At 33.3% G+C, this 21,684-nt stretch overlaps 1 protein-coding gene across 7 annotated transcripts in view; it reads right to left on the bottom strand.

The window, feature by feature from the left end:
• LOC114324222 (epsin-2) overlaps window positions 1–21,684 on the bottom strand; it is a 128,726-nt gene that overhangs the window by 52,787 nt on the left and 54,255 nt on the right. For all 7 annotated transcript variants that reach the window (XM_050651860.1, XM_050651855.1, XM_050651843.1 and 4 more), the window contains one exon: window positions 14,806–15,009. In XM_050651860.1, coding sequence (XP_050507817.1) covers window positions 14,806–15,009 — 204 coding nt within the window. The remainder of the gene's footprint in view (window positions 1–14,805; window positions 15,010–21,684) is intronic.

Genomic DNA, 21,684 nt, shown 5'->3' with positions numbered 1-21,684 from the left:
TAGACACCTAGTTTAGTGAGAGAAAACTATGGTGTTTTGGATTTTTGATGGCACAAAGATAACAATTTTTATTGATTTTAGTTAGACTAATTGTTAAATACTGTATATTTATATTTGTAGTTTCCTGAAGATGATAATAAACATTATCGAAAGCTTTGAATTATTATAAAGAGTTTTCTTTGAGATTGCTGCTACCCCCAATATTTCAACCTTGTTTTATATATATATATATATATATATATATATATATATATATATATATATATAGGGTGTTTCTAAATAAGTATTACAAACTTTAAGGAGTAATTCTACATGAAAAAATAATTACAGTTTGCTCTATAAACATATGTCCGCAAATAGTGTTGGAAAATTCTCGAGAATGAAAAATCGGAGAATATTGTCGATATGGAGAATTTTCTGAGAATGAACCCCATGACGCACTTAAGAATATTGTTGAAGATGAAAAATAGGGTTTTAAAAATCATGATCTTATATACAAAATTATGAGATGAAACAACAGTGTTCTTTGTATATAAAAAATACAAAAACAACAGAAAACACAAAATTTCTTTCGATAAAAAATGGAATGTTCTTCTTAACAGCAAATAATCAATGTGGTATGATAAAAGATGAGACCTCAGATTCAGAATCTATTTCTATTATTAGCTCCTCCTAGTCATCTACAATCTGCATTTCAATGTACTGATGAGTTGTGGGATTTTGTTCTTCATGAGTGGCCAGCTCAGTCATGGATTGGTCTACGTCTAACAATTTTAAATTGTGAGCAATAAAAATTACCTTATGAGCCCGTTCAGCAGTGAGCCGGTTTCTTTAGAGGAGTGGATAAAAAAACCATAAGTACTGAAACTTCTTTAAGTCGCTGCACTGGATGAAGGCATGCTTATTATATGAACTACTATTGTTAGTTAATTTTGTTCCGAAACATGTACCTTTTAACCATATGATTAAGTATAGTTTTTCAATTGATTTTACAACGTATGGTTTTCCAAAAAATTACTCCTTAGACCGATAAAGTTCCAAATCTGGCATTATTTCAGCCGACTCATCGTCATATTTTAAAGTTGCTAAATTATCTACAAACTCAGTTTCCTCAACTTGTTCTTCTCTGCTTAAATGAACACCATTCTAAATATTTGCACGTTAATATTGCACCAAAACAATAAATATTTACACTGTAAACACCCTTGCTAGTAGTTCATGGGATTGGAAAAAACAATATACGTACATATTTTTTCAATTATAATAATTTGACCCGTATCTAGTTTTTATTTTTGTTTCGGTTTTTGAAAATATAGAAAATTGTTGCTGAGAATATTCTCGGGTATAATATCACAAGAGAGTGAGAATAAATTGAAAATAATGCGACAGTTTTTCGAAAATTTGTTGTCTGGCTATTGCCCAATGACAACAAATTTGAGTAGAAATGAACCATTATTTTCTTATTTATTCTTACTGTCGTGTGATATTCGTAAGATTATTTTTTAATACGTATATTATGGATATTTTCTTAAATGTGACAGTTGTCAAAACTAAGAAACTGGTTGCCATTAAACAGAAACAATCTACTTAAAAAAATTCTATCGGTAATTTTCTACAGTAGATAATTCTCAGTATAATTTTAATTTGATTGGACAGAATTAAACATGTGATCAAATATCTTACTATACGATTGGAAATTAAAATCACGAAAAAATAATCGAGAGAATTTTATGGCTGAGAATATTCTCTTGAGAATATTCTTTTCTAACATCACTATCCGCAAATGCTTCGTTTCCGAGATACGAGATGTTAAAATAATTTTTCTTACAAACTGACGATTTATTTATTGCTCTAAAACAGGTTGAGATAAGCAAATGAAATTTGGTGGGGTTTAAGAGGTAAGTAGTTATTTATTACGTATTTTTGACATACAATTAAGAATTTTATATTTATCATTAGCGCGCATACGGCTAATAGTCTGAATTGTTTAAAGAAAAAAAATAGTACGCCACTGAGATATTTCAAATTAAAAATCATTTTTAATTCCTTGTTCAATTTTAGACAAAAAGTCTCTCTTCCCTTTTTTTTATACGACGAGCTGTTTTCACGCAAAAAATAAAACATCTGAACGCTTACAAAAAATTCGATAAAAGTTTCACACGTATAAGGCCCTGTTCTCATGAGAGGCGCTTAAGGCGCGTTTTAATAACGCGCGGTTACAACTACATACATTTTACTTGAGACCGTTCACATGCTAACGCGCGTTTTAGGTCATTAAAACGCTTGTTGGCATGTGAACGGTCTCAAGCAAAATGTATGTTAGTTGTAATCGCGCGTTGTCAAAACGCGCGTTAAGCACTTGTCATGAAAACGGGACCTTATTGAGTCTTTCAAAACAGATTTTTGTTTTCACCCAATTTTCAAAAAATGTGAAAACTTTGAATTATCCACGTCCGTCTGTCCGTCCGTCTGTCTGTAATCACAACTCCTCCGTCAATATACCAGGTAGAATGACAAATGAGGTGTCAAATGAAAGCTTATAATCCAAGGATGGTACTAAAGGTGAGATATTTGACCTAGGCTGTCTGTCCGTCGGTCTGTCCGACCGCGAATATAACTCCTCCGTCATTATACCAGGTAGAATGAAAAATGAGGTGTCAAATGAAAGCTTATAATCCAAGGATGGTACTAAAGGTGAGATATTTGACCTAGGCTGTCTGTCCGTCGGTCTGTCCGACCGCGAATATAACTCCTCCGTCATTATACCAGGTAGAATGACAAATGAGGTGTCAAATGAAAGCTTATAATCCAAGGATGTACTAAAGGTGAGATATTTGACCTAGGCTGTCTGTTCGTCGGTCTTTCCGACCGCGAATATAACTTCTCCGTCATTATACCAGGTAGAATGACAAATGAGGTGTAAAATGAAAACGTATAATCCAAGGATGGTACTAAAGGTCAGATATTTGACCTAGGCTGTCTGTACGTCGGTCGGTCCATCCGACCGCGAATATAACTACTTTGTCATTATACCAAGTAGAATGACAAAAGAAGTGTCAAATGAAAGCATATAATCCAAGTATGGTACTAAAGGTGATAACTTTGATCTAGGCTGTCTGTCCGTCGGTCCGTCCAACCGCGAATATAACTCCTCCGTCATTATACCAGGTAGAATGACGAATGGGGTGTCGAATGAAAGCTTATAATCCAAGGATGGTATTAAAGATGAGAAATTTGACATCGGATTTTCGGTTTTAGAGTTCAACCATATGAACTGTTCTAAAGTCACCGAAATAGTATAAGCGATATATCATTCGACATGCCTTAGCAAGATGAGAAAAAATTTTGGTTTTGGTTTTTATATCATTTCCGCTTAAAAAGGCCTAACCAGAAGTGCCGGTATAGTCGCAGAAATAGTACATGTAGCACATCAATCGAAGCGTATTGAAAAGTTGAGTTGTAATCTTTAATTCCTGTTTTGAAGTCATTTCTGTTTAAACAACGATGACCCAAAGTTTAGTTAAAATGACTCAAAATTAGTAAAATATTATATCGATCGACGCAAAGTTACACGAAGCGTTCAAATATCGACTTCCGGTTCTACTTTAGATTACTTTGGGTGAAAACCTAGGACTTACGAAGTCCAATTACTTGTTTTTAGATATCCGTAGGTTGGGTGTGCATAACCTCAAACTGCTTTTTTTTCGAAAAAAGCGTACCTATCTATAACTTTTTTTAAGATGGCTGCAGTTCTAATTTTTTATATTTTATGTATTTTATCAAAAACTATATTTCTAATGTTTTCTATATTTTTCCGTAAGTTGCGACACCATCAAAAAACGAAAATAACTGGTTTTTGGAAGTTTTTCCCATTTTATAGACTTCAAAATAGACCAAATCAAAGTGTTTTAATAAGTTATATATAATTTGAAGTAACTGAATCCTTTAGGATAGTCGAAAATAAAAGAAACACGTTCAAACCACCCCCCCCCCCCCCCCATAAACGTAATACTTTGGTAAATTTCTGCATTTTTTAAGTTTACTACGCCAATGCAAAATTGTTTACATCACTTATAACAAGTATATTAAGAAAACAAGCCAATAATGACATTATTAAATGAGTAACAAAACAAACACCCAACGTTTTACGTCATCGTCTGAAACGATGCGATAAAACATAGTGCAACCTTGTTTTGTTATTCTATGTTTTGCAAAGAGAAACTCAATTGCACTTGAAATATTCCCAGATATTTCGTGACGTTTGCCTTTTACGTAGTCACGAATCTCCATGAAATTCGTTTTGCAACCCAAATCGATGTAGCTAGGAAAAACCTTTCATTATACTGTTAGATCAAAACTTTTAAAGGAAAAATACTAAATTCTTTCGTAAAATGTATGTTTAAAACCGTGACCAGACATCTCGTAACGAGACAGTTCGTAACCGGACAATTGGTAACGGACAACTCGTAACAGCGACACTTTGCAACTATACAAATTCGTAACGTCCAAATTGAATTATAGCCTGATAAAATAAAAAAAAGTCAAAATGTAAATTCGTACAGGTTGAAACAAATTTTATATCAAAGTTTAGGTGGGTACAAAAGATATTTTCGAGAAAGTATCCAAATCATACAAGGGGATCATTGTTTAAATAATTAAAAAGGGGTCATTTTTGCAAAAAAAAAATACTTTTTTAACTGCTGAGGTAATTCACTTATTAATCAAGGTCTACGGGATTTTTTTCTGCAGAGTTGAAGGGTAAATTTTTCACATAAGACTTACTAAATTAAATTTGACCCCCTATTTATTTAAATAATTGTATATAAAACTTGAAAAACAAATTTTCAAAAAAATATTTTTAACGTTTTGAAAAGCACTATAAAATGTCTTATTTTACAGACAAAGTTAAGCTATGTTACCAGTATTAAGCAAAAAAAATGGTCAAAAAATATTTAATATTTTTTGAGATATTGAATTTGTTTATTAAATGTTACTATATTTTTAATTGCAAAAACGCGGTTGTTGCCAAAGAAATATTCACCTGCATAAGATCTCATTATTTTTATTTTTATGTATATTTTCGATAAATGTATTAATAAAATGGCATTTGAAAATTATTCAAATTTGTTTATAATTTGTTTTTTTAATAACGTCGCGGCGAATAAACATTTTGTAATGCCGTTTCGATAATTGGGTTTCTGGGAATTTGTTACTTATTAACAAAATTTTTTGTCGTTTTTTCTTCTTCTTTTTTTTCTTGGAGTTATATTATTACGGGCCCTTTTAGGGTTAAATTTCATTAAGAATGTCGAACCTCTGAGTTGTAGATTATAGACCTAAAAATATTAAGATTTAACTAAAATCTCTTAAATAAAATGTGGCTATTTACTGAGTTACAGGGTGTTTTATTTAAAAATTTAAAAATTATTGTTACCAAGTACTTTAAAACTATTTGACGTATCCTTATCATACTTGGCAGAAAGTGTGGCTATTATACACCCTACTAAATTGTGATTAACAAACGTTTCTATCTAGTGCCAGAGGCGTACGACAGGGGATAGTGAATTATTGACCCTTCCCAAATTCTACGTCACTGAGTGAATTACTATTTTAGCGAAATTTTTCGATTCTCCAATACTTTGTATGTAAATAACTTTATTGGTATCGATAAAGTCATCAGTTTGCGAGATATTGGAAGTTTAAAATGAATGAATGAATGAATCAAAATAACTATGCCGTTTCATTTTTAACGTCCAATCTCTCGAAAACTAATGACTCAATCGTTACCAGTAAGGAGCATATTATTTATATAGAAAGTATTGGAGACTCGAAAAATTTCGCTAAAATAGTAATTCCCTCAGTGGCATAGAATTTGGGAAGGGTCAACCATTAACTATCCCCTGTCGTACGCCTCTGGTAGTAGCTAGAAACTTTTATTTATCACAATTTAGTAGACTGTATAGTACCCACATTTTCTGCCAAGTATGATAAGGATACGTCAAATAGTTTGAAAGTACTTGGTAAAAATAATTTTTAAATTTTTAAATAAAACACCCTGTAACTCAGTAAGTAGCCACATTTTATTTAAGTGATTTTAGACCAATCTTAATATTTTTATGTCTAGAATCTACAACTTAGAGATTCGACACTATTAATGAAACTTAACCCTAAAAGGGCCCGTAGCAATATAACTCAAAGAAAAAAAAGAAGATAAAAAAAAACAAAAAAATTTGTTAATTAGGGAAAAATTCCCAGGAATCCAATTATCGAAACGGCATTTCAAAATATTTAATCCCCGCGACGTTATTAAAAAAACAAATTATAAACAAATTTGAATAATTTTCAAATGCCATTTTAGGGGGAAGTTTAATTGAAATTTTAATTTATCAATACATTTATCGAAAATATACATAAAAATAAAAATAATAAGATTTAATACAGGTGAATATTTCTTTGTCAACAACCGCGTTTTTGCAATTGAAAATAGAGTAACATTTAATAAACAAATTCAATATCTCAAAAAATATTAAATATTTTTGGACCAATTTTTTTTTATTAATACTGATAACATAGCGCAACTTCTTCTGTAAAATAAGATATTTTATATTGCTTATTTAAAACGCTAAAAATAATTTTTTGCAAATGGGTTTTTAAAGTTTTATGTATAATTATTTAAATAAATAGTGGGTCAAATTTAATTTAGTAAGTTTTATGTGAAAGATTTACCCTTCAGCTTTGCAGAAAACAATCCTATCAACCTTCATTAGGAATTGAATGACTTCAGCAGTTAAAAAAGTATTTTTTTGCAAAAATGACCCCTTTTTAATTATTTAAACAATGATCCCCTTGTATGATTTGGATACTTTTTTGAAAATATCTTTTGTACCCACCTAAACTTTGATATAAAATTTGTTTCAACCTGTACGAATTTACATTTTGATTTACATGTAGTGTAATTTTATTTTACTAGACTATTATTCTGTTTATTTTTGTTAACGTCGAAACTAACTGTTATTACAGTTACAATTAAAATTACAGTTACAAAAACAAAAATACAGTTACAAAACTGTCAAACCTTTTGTTGTAATTTATTGCTAAAATGCCATCACCATGACAACGCGAAAGTTAAGGATATTTGATTATATGAAAGTATGCCAAAAAACAGTGCGAAAAAGTAAATCCCATTTAAAATACATTGTTACTTCACGCACACTTTAAATCCTTCACGCACTGCTATCTATAATGATAGTTTTCACAAACTAAAAACTTATACATATTGATGGATTCGACCGTGACTTGATGGAAGTTCATTTTATTTAACAATAAAACACTGAAAACGTTTGTTTTCTATACTTTCACAAAATTTATTACAACTATGTGACTACAGCTGTTTCGGCAGAGTGCCTTTCTCAAGTGATTTAGATTACTATGGGTTTGCCTTTTTAAAGTCTTTAACTGAAGAGGTTGAGGAGTGGGGAGCTGTTTGTCTCGAGTTGGTCATTCAGAATTATATCCAAGTATTTTTCAATTTATTAATTTCCATAGATTCTAATAAAGATAGCTTAATGCCTTTATTTTGAATATGCAGAATTTGAAACTGTTCATTAAAAGAATTATTATGATCTAGAACAGGGGTGGGCAAACTTTTTTTAGTAAGGGCCACAAAATGTTTTTGGTCTATTACTGAGGGCCGCAATATTTGTTACCTTAACATGTTAGAATTTTTAACTCTTTACTAATTTTGTTTAAGGTGTGGTTACTTAAATTGTGGTTTACTTTCTGGTTGAATGTAGACTGGTACCGAATCAATTTAAACTGAAAAATGATTTCTCAGAAGTGGTAATGAAAAATTTACTTATCTTCAAAATCTTTGAAACAATTTTCAAATTCCGTCAGAAAATTAGAAAGTGTTTCTTCATAAATTTTAAACTTATTTTATGGTACATTATTTAACGTTTTAATGAGGGAAATAATTTGACGAATTCTTGCTTTTTTGTATGATCAATGAACAGTTTGAGTTTCATTTTGCGTTCAAAACTTATAAATTTAGCAAATTTGTCGCAGTTTTTCATTTCTAAAAATAAAGCAATTTCCTCCCCAATTCACAGCATATTTTAAGAACCTTTTCTAAACTTAACCATCAAATATGATTGTGGTATAAGACATCAGTATGTTCTGTTTCTATAACTCTTCCAAAAATGCTATGAATGCACGATGATTTATTCCTCTTGAACGAATAAAAAAAAATATTAGCTATAATTGAAATGACATGTCTACTTGCAAAACATTTTTGCACAATACCTGCTGATGGATTATGCAGTGACAAAATAATAAATCATGTGCTGGAGATTGTTCATGAACGTAATCTTTAAGTTTACAATATTTGCTCCTTTTTTGGTGCTCCATCAGGTGTTACACTTACTAGGTGGTTACGAGTTAGTTTAAAAATTTCCAAACAGTTTCTGACTACTTCAAAAATATCGTTTCCATTTGTTGAAATTTCATGGATTTCATTGAGAGAACCGACAAAACTGTGCCGGAAACCCAAATAATTGACCGCGTTGTTTTGAAAATTTGCGCAAAAATCACCCGCTGCGAAAGTGTTAATAGCTGTATTATCTGTATTTAATTATTAATATTAGCAATGATAATTAAAAAAATCTTTAAATGAAAATAATTCACTTGATGTGAAAATAGTTCAAAGATGTCTAAAGGGCCTAATGCGGCCCGCGGGCCGCACTTTTCCCACCCTTGATCTAGAAGGTGAAGTGCGTATGTAGAAGTGTCTGTTTTCCTATTGTTGAAAGCCCTTTTGTGTTCTGCTATCCGTTTGTCAAAGGTTCTGCCAGTTTGACCGATGTAAGTTTTCGGACAGTCACCACAAGTTAGTTTGTAAACACCACTCTGTAGTTGTTTTCTCTTTCGGCTCTATTGTTCTTAATATATTTGCTTAAGTTGTTGTTAGTTCTGAAAGCTGGTGTTATTCCTTTTTTTATGTATCTGGCTATTTTTGTTATTATCTTGCCAGTATATGTGATAGAGCAGAAGGTACTGGGTTCTTTCTGTGGTGAACCACCAGTTGGTGTCGTTGGTCCGAACCCACATGTCAGTTGATCGATGCGAAAAATGCTAAAACAGCCACTTTCCCGCACGCATTTCGTTACCGAAAGTTGCGTAGAAAACCTTGTAATGTGGCTTTATAATACACATAGTTTCAAAAGTCATGCATCACCCTCGTATTCACGATGTTTACGCTTTTATAAATCCTTATCTTTATCACATATTTAATGTGCCATTTTTATAAAAAATATACCATTTTTGGTTTTTTATTTTATTGGATCACCCATTTAATTGACCTGGTTTTGTCAAGGTGTAAACATTTGAAAAATTTATTCTGGTGAAATTTTTGAAAACGTAATTAAAAATGAATCGTACTTTAATTTCTGAGTTGGACTGTATAAGAATTATCGATTTAGTTGAACAGGGCCATCCACAGAGGTTTGTGGAGGAAAGAGTGGGTGTTTCTCAGAGTGATGTCTCACGAATATGGAATAGGTTCCTGGAGACAAACTCGATACGGAATAGAGCTCGGTCTGGTAGACCCCTACCTACCAATGATCGACAGAATAGATATATCAGAATTCCCATCCGTAGAAATTCTTCTATGTCTGTACCAGCCCTCCAAAGAGAAATCCGAGTATCATTGTCTGCAATAAGAAGAAGAATTTTAGACTCAGGTTTGAGGAATCGTCGACCAATAAGAGTTTCTCAGCTACAACCTAAACATGTTTTGGACCGCTTCTAGTGGGCTCAAGAACACATGCAGCTCCCCCAACAATTTTGGAATTTTGCGCTTTTTTCCGACGAGACCAGAATCTGTTTAAATAGTGATAACCGGCGAATTCGTGTGTGGCTAGTTGTGCAGCTCTTGTTGGCTCTCGCCACACACAAATTCGCCGGTTATCACTATTTAAACAGATTCTGGTATCGTCTGAAAAAAGCATAAAATTCCAAAATTGTTGGAGGAGCTGTATGTGTTCTTGAGCCCACTGGAGGCGGTCCAAAACATGTCTAGGTTGTAGCTGAGAAACTCTTATTGGTCGACGACTCTTCAAATCTGAGTCTAAAATTCTTCTTCTTAAAGCAGACAACGATACTCGGACTCCTGTAGCATGCCTGAATTCTCTTTGGAGGGCTGGTACAGACATAGAAGAATTTCTACGGATGGAAATTCTGATATGTCTATTCTGTCGATCATTGGTAACTCGGGGTCTACCAGACCGAGCTCTATTCCGTATTGAGTTTGTCTTCAAGAACTTATTCCATATCCGTGAGACATCACTCTGAGAAACACCCACTCTTTCCTCCACAAACCGCTGTGAATGGCCTTCTTCAACTAAATCGATAATTCTTATACGGTCCAACTCAGAAATTAAAGTACGATTCATTTTTAATCGCGTTTTCAAAAATTTCACCAAAATAAATTTTTCAAATGTTTACACCTTGGCAAAACCATGTCAATTAAATGGGTATTGAAATAAAATAAAAAAAACAAAAATAGTATATTAAGTATGGAGAACGGTAAGGGTTTTATACCGATCGAAGACAATTGTTTGGAGGAGGAGAGGTGCGACGACTCCAATTATTGTCTGAGATCGGTTACCCTTAACGTTCGACATGCTTATAACGTTTTTTGCACGATTGATACCATTATAAATTATAAAATTAAACAATTTCGTCATATTGACTAGTTTCATTCATTTTATCAAGATACATACTTTGGTTGTTAGGTAGTAACTAGGGTGCATAACAACAATGGAGAATTGAGTTTTTATTTAGTTGTCAATAATTTTAAGTACAATTTTGATTATTATAAATTAAAATATGAGCGAAAGTGAATTTGAAGAAATTGAACGGGCTTGGGAAGAAGGGTGTTCCGCAATTATTCCCGAAAAATATTGTGCAATACTAGTAATACTACTAATGTATGCGATTCTGCAGGAGTTTCTGTTAGAAGTGAAACCACAGCCCAAACAAGTGGGATTTCATTAAATAATTTAACAAATTATACCATAAGTTTCAATATTAATAAATAATTCGTTAGTTTTCTTTATTCTTTCAAAAAATAAATTAAAATTAAGAGATTTTTTAACTCGACGGTAAGTGAATTACTTACCGTCGAGTTGGAGTACTTACCGTCGAGTTGGATTACTTACCGTCGAGTTGCTAGTAAATGTCACCTAGTGACGTAAAATCTGTCACGATAAACAGTCAAAAATGATCAATCGTGCAAAAAGGTATATTTTTTATAAAAAAGGCTCATTAAATATGTGATAAAGATACGGATTTATAAAAGCGTAAACATCGTGAATACGAGGGGTGATGCATAACTTTTGAAACTATGTGTATATTATAATACATGCAATAAACTAATATTCCAACATTATTTACTAATTTATTTAAAATTTATCTTATTGTGTTCATGTCTTAATGAAATTAATGCGATTATTTTATTAATAGAGATTCTGACAAATAGAAACCTACAGCGTGGAAAGAATAAAAATTACAGCGATACTTTTTGATAATTTCACGTCGTCAAGTATTTTACGTTAAGGCGGAAATACATATCCGCGCCGCGAACTCCGCGCCGTGTGAGCGCTGCGCGTTTGAGGCGCGGTTATTGTTCGTTAAAATTTTTCATTTTGACGACCCAGAGGAAACATACGAACGTTTAGTAATTGTACATAATCATGTCTCTGTCCTGTACTTCTACTACATCTTATTTTGTTATTACATATTCTGAAACTATTTTCTTGTGTCATCTTATGCAATTTACTATTTTATGTGGAATAAGCCACAGTTTGCGAACATTCCGGAACTACCTTTTCGCTTCCCGGCGACGCAAATATAATGGTAGGGGAGCCCAAGCGGGGATTTTTGCAGTTACTCGAGCGCGTCAGATTATCATATGGGGAGAAACGTTGTACCCTGCAGATGTACCTCCACCATCTATTGGCTCTTAACACAGGGGGGTTCGTTCAGGGGGGCCCGAAAAAAAAATCTATCCTTAAAAATACTCGAAATTGTCAGATTAAGATTAGGTAAGTTAAGTACATGCAAAAGAGTCTATATTTCAAAAATATGACGATTTGAGCGGGGTGTACGGAAATGGGTGAGTCAAAAAGTTTCACAAAAAAAAGCGAATATTTTGCGAAATGAACGTCAGATTGAAAAACTAAAAACTACGCGTTCAATGTTTTTCAAAAATCTATCGAAAAATACCAAACATGACCCCCACGGAGAGGGGGGGTAAATTTAAAATTTGAAATACAAATCCGCGATCTTTCGCAAAATAAACATCATATCGAAAAACTGCAAAATACACTTTATCAATATTTTTAAAAAATCTATCGAATGGTTCCAAACACGACACCCACAGAGGTGAGGTGGGGGGCTTACTTTAAAATCTTAAGTGGTAGCCCCCATTTCTTATTGCAGATTTGGATCGTTTGTATAAAAATAAACAACTTTTATTCGAAACAATTTTTCTAATTATGGATAGATGGAGCTGTAATCGGAAAAAGGATTGTAGGAAATGGAAAATTAAATTAAAAAATGGGAAGTCCCCACTAAAATGGAAAATTTTACTTAACTGTTTTTGGTTTTAGGACCTAATAATCACAGCCCAATAGGTCCCCAAAGCGCTCGAGTGACTGCACATTTAGCATACTTTGCTCCCCTACCATAATATATCTGCTTGTTCCTACAACCAGAAACAAAATTAGAGAACTATAGGTTCTTCCACGTTGTGCGTTACCTTTTTCGTTTTCCGGTGACACAATTGTAATGTATCTGCTTGTTTCAACTCCGTTGCTTCACCAGAAGCGAAGTTAGAGAACTATTGGCTCTTCCAAGTTGTGCGTTACCTTTTTGGCTTTCCGGTGACCCAATTATAATATATCTGCTTATTTCAACTCCGTTGCTTCACCAGAAGCAAAGTTAGAAAACTATAGGCTCTTCCAAGTTGTGCGTTACCTTTTTGGCTTTCCGGTGACCCAATTATAATATATCTGCTTGTTCCAACTCCGTTGCTTCACCAGAAGCGAAGTTAGGAAACTATAGGCTCTTCCAAGTTGTGCTTTACCTTTTTCGTTTTCCGGTGACCCAATTATAATATATCTGCTTGTTCCAACTCCGTTGCTTCACCAGAAGCGAAGTTAGAAAACTATTGGGTCTTCCAAGTTGTGCGTTACCTTTTTGGCTTTCCGGTGACCCAATTATAATATATCTGCTTGTTCCAACTCCGTTGCTTCACCAGAAGCGAAGTTAGAAAACTATTGGGTCTTCCAAGTTGTGCATTACCTTTTTCGTTTTCCGGTGACCCAATTATAATATATCTGCATGTTCCAACTCCGTTGCTTCACCAGAAGCAAAGTTAGAAAACTATTGGGTCTTCCAAGTTGTGCGTTACCTTTTTGGCTTTCCGGTGACCGAATTATAATATATCTGCTTGTTACAACTCCGTTGCTTCACCAGAAGCGAAGTTAGAAAACTACTGGGTCTTCCAAGTTGTGCGTTACCTTTTTGGCTTTCCGGTGACCCAATTATAATATATCTGCTTGTTCCAACTCCGTTGCTTCACTAGAAGCGAAGTTAGAAAACTATTGGGTCTTCCAAGTTGTACGTTACCTCTTTCGTTTTCCGGTGACCCAATTATAATATATCTGCTTGTTCCAACTCCGTTGCTTCACCAGAAGCGAAGTTAGAAAACTATTGGGTCTTCCAAGTTGTTCGTTACCTTTTTGGCTTTCCGGTGACCCAATGATAATATATCTGCTTGTTCCAACTCTGTTGCTTCACCAGAAGCGAAGTTAGAAAACTATTGGGTCTTCCAAGTTGTGCCTTACCTTTTTCGCTTTCCGGTGACACAATTATAATATATCCGCTTGTTTCAACTGCGTTGCTTCACCAGACACGAAGTTAGAAAACTATAGGTTCTCCAAGTCGTGCGTTACCTATTTCGCTTTCCGGTGACACATAATATATATCTGCTTATGAATGTTTTTTTGATATTGATAACTATTTCCGAAGTGAAAGTCGAAAGGTCAAGTAAACTTGATGTCAAACTCGAATTGTGGCTTATGCCCAAATAAAATAGTAAATCTTATTTTTAATACATGTTATTTTTAGTACAACAATGAACTAACATTTTTTAAAAAGGTCCGCATGTACATTTTTTTATTTCAGCTTCTATTTCCGTTCACATCGGATTTAAGTTGTTTCTTTAAATTAAATGGTTCTTTATTGAGGATCCCACAATAATGATTTTCCACGGTAAACATCAATTTCCTTCCGACAGTTCCGACTATTAAAATTACTAACAAATATTCAACTCATGCGCGCCAAAACCAACAAACCACTCGCAAACCCGCCCAAATACGTATTGCGAACCATCAAAGCGTTTGTTGAAAAACCGACAGAATTTAGATCGTGGTGCGCCGTGTGCGTGCCGTTTGTGCGTCACTTGAAAACACGTACTAATCTGACGAATAACGCTGCGCGCGAGCGGCTCGCACACCGAGCAGAGCGCATATGTATCTCCGCCTTTAGATGCCCATTTTATTCATGAAATAATCTTATCGAATTAATCTCGAGCTCATAAAAATTATCGATTTGTTTTGCCCTCAGGACGCTTTGACATAATTTGTCACTCGGGATACAAATCGATAAGTTTAGAGCTCTCGTGTAATTACTAATGAAAATATTTTGTTATATTGATTCTAGATATATAATTAAAACCCTTACCATTTGCATTATTTCGCTGAAGGCCACCACATTGTATGTGAGATCGGCAATTTCCGCCATTATGGTACTGCTCGGACCCCATGGATCGTTAGAGGTCGCTTCTCTTACTTTCTTTTGAGCATCGGAGTAATTGTGGGCGAAATTCTTGATGTTTCGCCTGATGCCAGCGACATTCACTTGCATATCGTGCGAATTTCGTCTCATCTGCAAACAGAAAACGTTGTAGAATATGATAATGTTATAGTACAAATATAGTCCAGAAAGCCACTGCGCATCCGCTAGGAAAAATATTCTAATTCGGATTTTTTGCACAATCTTACTCAAAAAGGACCTCTTTTAACAAATTTGCATGTTGCCAGGACCAAAAGTTGGTCAAAAATTTTTTAAACGTTTTCTTTTTGTTTTTTTCCTAAAATTATTTTTTTTGCATTTAACAAAATTTTTTTAGGTTTTTTGGATCATTCCAAACAGAAAAGGTCTTTAGTGACTTTTCTCGAAAGTTGATAGTTTTTGACATATAAGCGATTAAAAATAGAAAAATTGAGAAATCGGCCATTTTTAACCCTCAAAAACTATGTGAAAAACTGAAAATTTGAATGTTGCCAAGGTAGGCAGATATTCTTTAAACATCGATTGATGAAATCCAGAAGAGTTTTTTGCAATACAGTATTCAAAACTCCTTTGTTTTTTAATTGCTAATCAAGCGTGCGCGACACTATTTTCCACCGTTGCATGTGTATGCAGTATGGTGCAAATGAAAGGAATAAATTCGTTATTTCGTAAACCGGCAACTTTAAGGAAAAATCCCGAAACAGACCGATTTTTATTTTTAAGTTATGATATTGTGACATATATGGTATACTAGTGACGTCATCCATCTGGGCGTGATGACGTAATCGATGATTTTTTTAAAAGAGAATACGGGTCGTGTGCTAGCTCATTTGAAAGGTTCTTCAATTCTCTATTCAGTAATATAAACATTTACATAATTATTTTTACAGGGTGTCCAATAATTTAACTTTTTGTCAATTTGCCAAATGATTTAATTTAATAAAAATTTTTTGGACACCCTGTATAAATAATTATGTACATGTTTATATTACTGAATAGAGAATTGAAGAACCCTTCAAATGAGCCAGCACACGACCCGTATTCTCATTTAAAAATATCATCGATTACGTCATCACGCCCAGATGGATGACGTCACTAGTATACTATATATGCCACAATATCACAACTTAAAAATAAAAACCGACCTGTTTTGGGATTTTTCCTTAAAGTCACCGGTTTACGAAATAACGAATTTATTCCTTTCATTTGCACCATACTGTATACACATGCAACGGTGGAAAATAGTGTCGCGCACGCTTGATTGGCACTTAAAAAACAAAGGGGTTTTTAATATTGTATTGCAAAAAATTCTTCGGGATTTCATCAATCGATGTTTAAAGAATATCTACCTACCTTGGCAACATTTAAATTTTCAGTTTTTCACATAGTTTTTGAGGGTTAAAAATGGCCGATTTCACAATTTTTCAATTTTTAATCGCTTATATGTCAAAAACTATCAACTTTAGAGAAAAGTCACTAAAGACCTTTTCTGTTTGGAATGATAAAAAGAACCTGAAAAAATTTTGTTACATGCAAAAAAAATAATTTTAGGAAAAAAACAAAAAAAAACGTTTAAAAAATTTTTGACCAAGTTTTGGTACTGGCAACATGCTAATTTGTTAAAAGGGGTCCTTTTTGAGTAAGATTGTGCAAAAAATCCGAATTAGAATATTTTTCCTAGCGGATGCGCATTGGCTTTCTGGACTAAAAATATAAAAATAAATAATACAAAAAAGGACTGAAAACCGATCCACCTAACTACAGAGGAATAACGTTGTACCAGTCTACATCATGATTGTTTACAAAAATCTTGTCTTAAAAGCAGTGGCGAAGCGTCCATGTAACCGCTGTTACCATAGGTAACAGTTACAAATCTTGCAAATAAATATTTTATGACTTCTACGAAATAATTCCATTTATATTTTTTACCAACAGAAATACTTGTTAATAGTACCTAATTCAGTAAATAGCCAACTAGACGCACGAAAATATTGGCGAGATATGTGAATCCATGGCACGTTATCATATGCTGTTACCAATACTGGCACTGGTAACGGTACGCAGGAGAAACCTCGCTATCGCTCGGGACTAGCTCTGAAAATTTTAAAGGAGCGACGGGTCTAGAGACGGCGCGCGGGCACGCTGTGCATATCAGTATTGTAACCATTTTGAAGATTGGTAACGTTGGTTTAGTACCTATTGCAGATTACAGTGTGCGTGCATTTAAACATGGAAGAGTGTTGCTACGTATTGCGTAATTGATCAACTACTTGAAAAGTCATTCTACTTGTATATTTTTTTATATATTATTTTAAAGAAAAAAATGATATTGAAAATGGAAGAATTAAAATATAAACAATAGTTTTCAAAATCTGTTCTTTTTCCTACTTGTTCATTTTTTATGGTAGAATAATATGTTTAGTTTGTTTATTATTTATTGTTATACCTGTTACATATACATAATTACATACACATAATTTGGGAATAGTGATTTGTTTAATTTTATCCCACAGGATTGAAAACAAAAACTTATATTTGGGAGGTTCAAAATATTTTTTTTAAATAAGATTTTTTTACATCTGGTTTTGGTAACACTTTAGAAAAAGTCACGCGTCGCCACTGCTTAAAAGTTAATCAACACCGTAAGCATATCAGAAGAACAACATGGATTCAAGACCAATAGATCTACAACCTATACGATCTTCATATTACGACAAGTAGTGGAAAAGTCCATAAAATTTAACAAACCCCTTTGCATATGCTTTGTGGATCTCCAAAAGCGTTTGACAGAGTACAACTAAAAGACGTAATCCAAATCATGAATCATGGTTTTATTCTGTCAATGGTTATAGCAAAGAGATGTAAACTAATGATTAATGAACCCATAATAGAACAAGTCATGACTTTCAACTACCTCAGCCTAGACGTATAGTATGATAAATATACTGCAGAAGTAAAAAAACAAGTCAACAAGGCAGAGAGATGGATGCAAGTTAATATAACGAAAATCCGAAGAAATACTAATCATTTTAAAATCATTTGTATAAATTCACAGTCAATAGCTAACAAAACAAGTGCACTTGAGCTAATTTTAAATTGTAACGGTCCGGATATTGTTTGTGTTACTGAGACATGGTGTAATGAATTAAGTGTAAATAGTATTAATTTTGAGAATTATTGTCAAGCTGCTTCATATAATAGAATTGAAAAAATCCACGGTGGTGTTCTGATATTTGTCAGACAGTCAATGTCATTTAAAATACCAAAGTATTTAAATAGTTTAGCAGAAGAAGTTAATTTCGAGTGTTGTTGTACAACCTTCAATTTAAATGTAAGTACATACTGCTTGATAAACATATATAGAGCACCCAGTGGTGATATAGAGATTTTCATGAACAAATTATTTTTAGCGTTAAACTATTGTTATGATCATTTTAAGTATGTTATTGTAAGTGGTGATTTCAATATTAATTATCTGAGTGTGTCTCGGGAAAAGTCTTTACTAAATGATATTATTGAAAGTTTTAATTTAACTTGCCAAAGCTTAGAACCTACTAGGATTTTTACAAATAAAAACGGCAGAACAACAAAATCTAAAATTGACTATTTTATTACAAATTATTCCCTACCATATGAGGAAACAGTTAGAGATTTTCATCTTGGAGATCATAGGGATTGGAACTTATAATACCAAATGTAATTTCAATAGCAAATCACCACACAAATGACATTACCGATACTATAACATTTAGAAATTTGTCTGAACCAAATATATCAACATTGCAAGCAAGGTTGAATCATGAGGATTTTAAGGTTGTTTATGAAAATCTCTACAATATTGATTCTGCTTATACTGATTTTGTAAATATTCTATTATATCATATTGATATATGTTGTCCTATGGTTGTAAAAAAATTAGGTCAAAATAATAATAATAACTGGATCTCTAAACAAATCTTGAAGATGGGAGTTGATTTAAAAAACCTTTTCTGGTTGACAAAAAATTCGACAGACCCTGATGTACAATTAAATTATAAAGAAGACAAAAAGAAGTACTCATAAAATTCAAGAAGCAAAAAAGCACTGGTTCCAGAATGTTTTTCATAACAAAAATAACCATCAAAAGCAAAAATTTATTTGGAAAACATATAAAAACTAGAAAAAAAGGACAGTATAACAACATAGAAAAAATCGAGCACTCGGGAAGTTTTATAAACGATAAAAAAGAGATGGCAAATGCTTTCGGCGTATTCTTTACATCATTTTCAAAAAATGCATTAAATGCCAAATATGGGGATTCACAATTTAAAAACTATACGACTTTAAATGTTGACCAAACATTCTACTTCTATCCTATAGACATAGACTATAGACTACAGCGATGTTGCTGAAGTTGTTTCTTCCTTAAAAAAATGTAAGTTCAGTGGGTATTGATTGCATTTCCACAAAGCTAATTAAACATATTATGAGCGTATACATTATTCAACCGTTAACTGATTTAATAAATAAATCTGTGGAGATGGGTATTTTTCCCACTGATTTAAAAGTTGGTATAGTTTCCCCAATATTTAAAAAAGGAAACAAAACTATATTAGAAAATTATAGACCAATTGCCGTACCAACTGTCTTGTGTAAGGTTATTGAAAAATGCATTCATAAAAGGATGTTGTCATTTCTTAGTAAATATAACATAATAAGTTCATATCAAAATGGGTTTCTTCCAGGTAAATCAACTGAGAGTGCATCAACAACATTTTTTAAATGCATTTATAATTCATTAGATCAGAAGAAGTTTGTTTGAAGCCCTCTTTTTTGATTTAACTAAAGCTTTTGACTCTATACATTTAAATGTAGCAATTTGTAAACTAAACGGCCTTGGATTTCGAGGTAATTTTTTAAAGTGGTTACAATCCTATCTAGAATATCGACAGATGTATGTCAAAATCGGACATTATCAATCAGATTTGTATGACGTTGATCTTGGCGTTCCACAAGGATCAATACTGGGTCCTTTGTTATTTCTTTGTTATATCAATGATATGCCTAAATATATGAGCACGGAAAATATTTTTTTATATGCTGATGACACGACTTTAGCGACATCTGCAGAAAATGCTGAGGAATTGAGGTTAAAACTTAATACCTTAGCCCATGAGTTTACGTCTTGGTGCGAAAAAAAAACTCCTTAATAGGAAATTCGAGTAAAACAGTATGTATGGAATTTTATATAAAAACTCCAATTAAGGAAAATTTCTCTATCAAAGTCGACAACGATTTTATCACTTTACTATTACTTAACGGTAATATGAGCTGGGAGGCACATATTAATCATGTATGTTGGAAAATTAATTCTGGATACTATGCTCTTTTGCAACTTAAATACTTATTCACAACGGAACAGATACTTAATGTTTATTACGCTATCATCTATTCACATTTGTCATATAATTTTGTTCTATGGGGCAGTGCAACAAATGTCTCGAAAGTTTTTATACGCTGTGAGCTCGTACGTAGAGGGGATATTTACAAATTCGCGAGCGCCAGTAGTGACAAGTCTGTAAACCTTTACCGGAAATTTGACATAAATGTCAAAGTGATTAATTTAAAATTAAAATTAAGAACATTAATTATAAAAAATATTAGTTGGTCAATGCTGTGGTATATATTTTTACCTTAAATATACTTACGTTTTAAATACTGAATTTAAGTTTTTTTAATGTTCTATTAATCTATTAATCTTGGCGACATCTACACGATAATTGTGAAAGTATCCCAAGTAAGAAATTAATATTTTGTCAATAGAACGTCAAAATGATTAGCAAAATCTTAAAAAAATCGATTACAATTTAATTACTTTTTTGCGTTGTAAATATTAAGCGATAACAATTAAATAATAAATTTAAAAATTACCAGTGAAAGTTGAATTAGTAGTCCGCTAGGAGCGACACCAGCGAAGCTCACAGCGTATATGCCCGATTGAGTACAGGCGATACCAACGTGAACATCGAATGTGCCTATGCCCCACACGTAGGATGGAAGAACAAGAAAATGAAGAATTTTGGAGAGCCCTTGATTCCGAGATGCTCGACATTCCTGTAGACGAAAAGTGTTTTCTCGAAGCTGATTTGAACGGACGTATTGGTAGAGAAAGAGTGGGAGTAGAAATAGTTCATGGAGGTTAGGGAATGGGAATAAGACATGATGTAGGAAGTAGTGCAATTGACTTTGCAGTGGCATGGTATTTTACTGTGAATTAATACGTTCTTTATGAATACTTAACTTGAACTCAATGTAGGATTCGTAGGAGGGTAAAGGATTTCTTTATTTGAAAGGATTGCATTGAGTTGTCCCTGTTTAGGATTTTGGCCTCTTCAGGGTATGCGTTGAATTTTGTTAGTATGGCAGAAAAAGCAGACAGTCTGAAAAAACACTGGGAGGCCTGAGTGTTGCTGGACGATGGTGGTCCAGCTGACTATCGGAGATCAGAGAAGAAGTTTGATGAAATGTGGGGTGGTTCCATTGACATGTGTGTGTACTGTCCGTGCTTTGTCCTCGAGCAAGCTCCCTAGAAACCATTGTACAATGGACGGCAAGCCTGCATTCTGCGTCGGCGGTCAGGAGGTGGTTTTAGACTGCATGGACAGTGAGCGTTCTAGTGGTAGAAAATAGTTGCGGCTATTTTCTAAGGGCGAACAGGTATAATAATTGTGCAATGAAGTTGGAAAACCGCAAAAAACCAACTTCTCCCTGTTCGGGGTAGGGAAGAGG

Source organism: Diabrotica virgifera, chromosome 1 (assembly GCF_917563875.1).
Source record: "Diabrotica virgifera virgifera chromosome 1, PGI_DIABVI_V3a".
In the NCBI taxonomy this organism is placed as follows: Eukaryota; Metazoa; Arthropoda; class Insecta; order Coleoptera; family Chrysomelidae; genus Diabrotica; species Diabrotica virgifera.
Note: the sequence above shows the minus strand (reverse complement) of the source record. Positions and strands in the feature narration are given on the sequence as shown.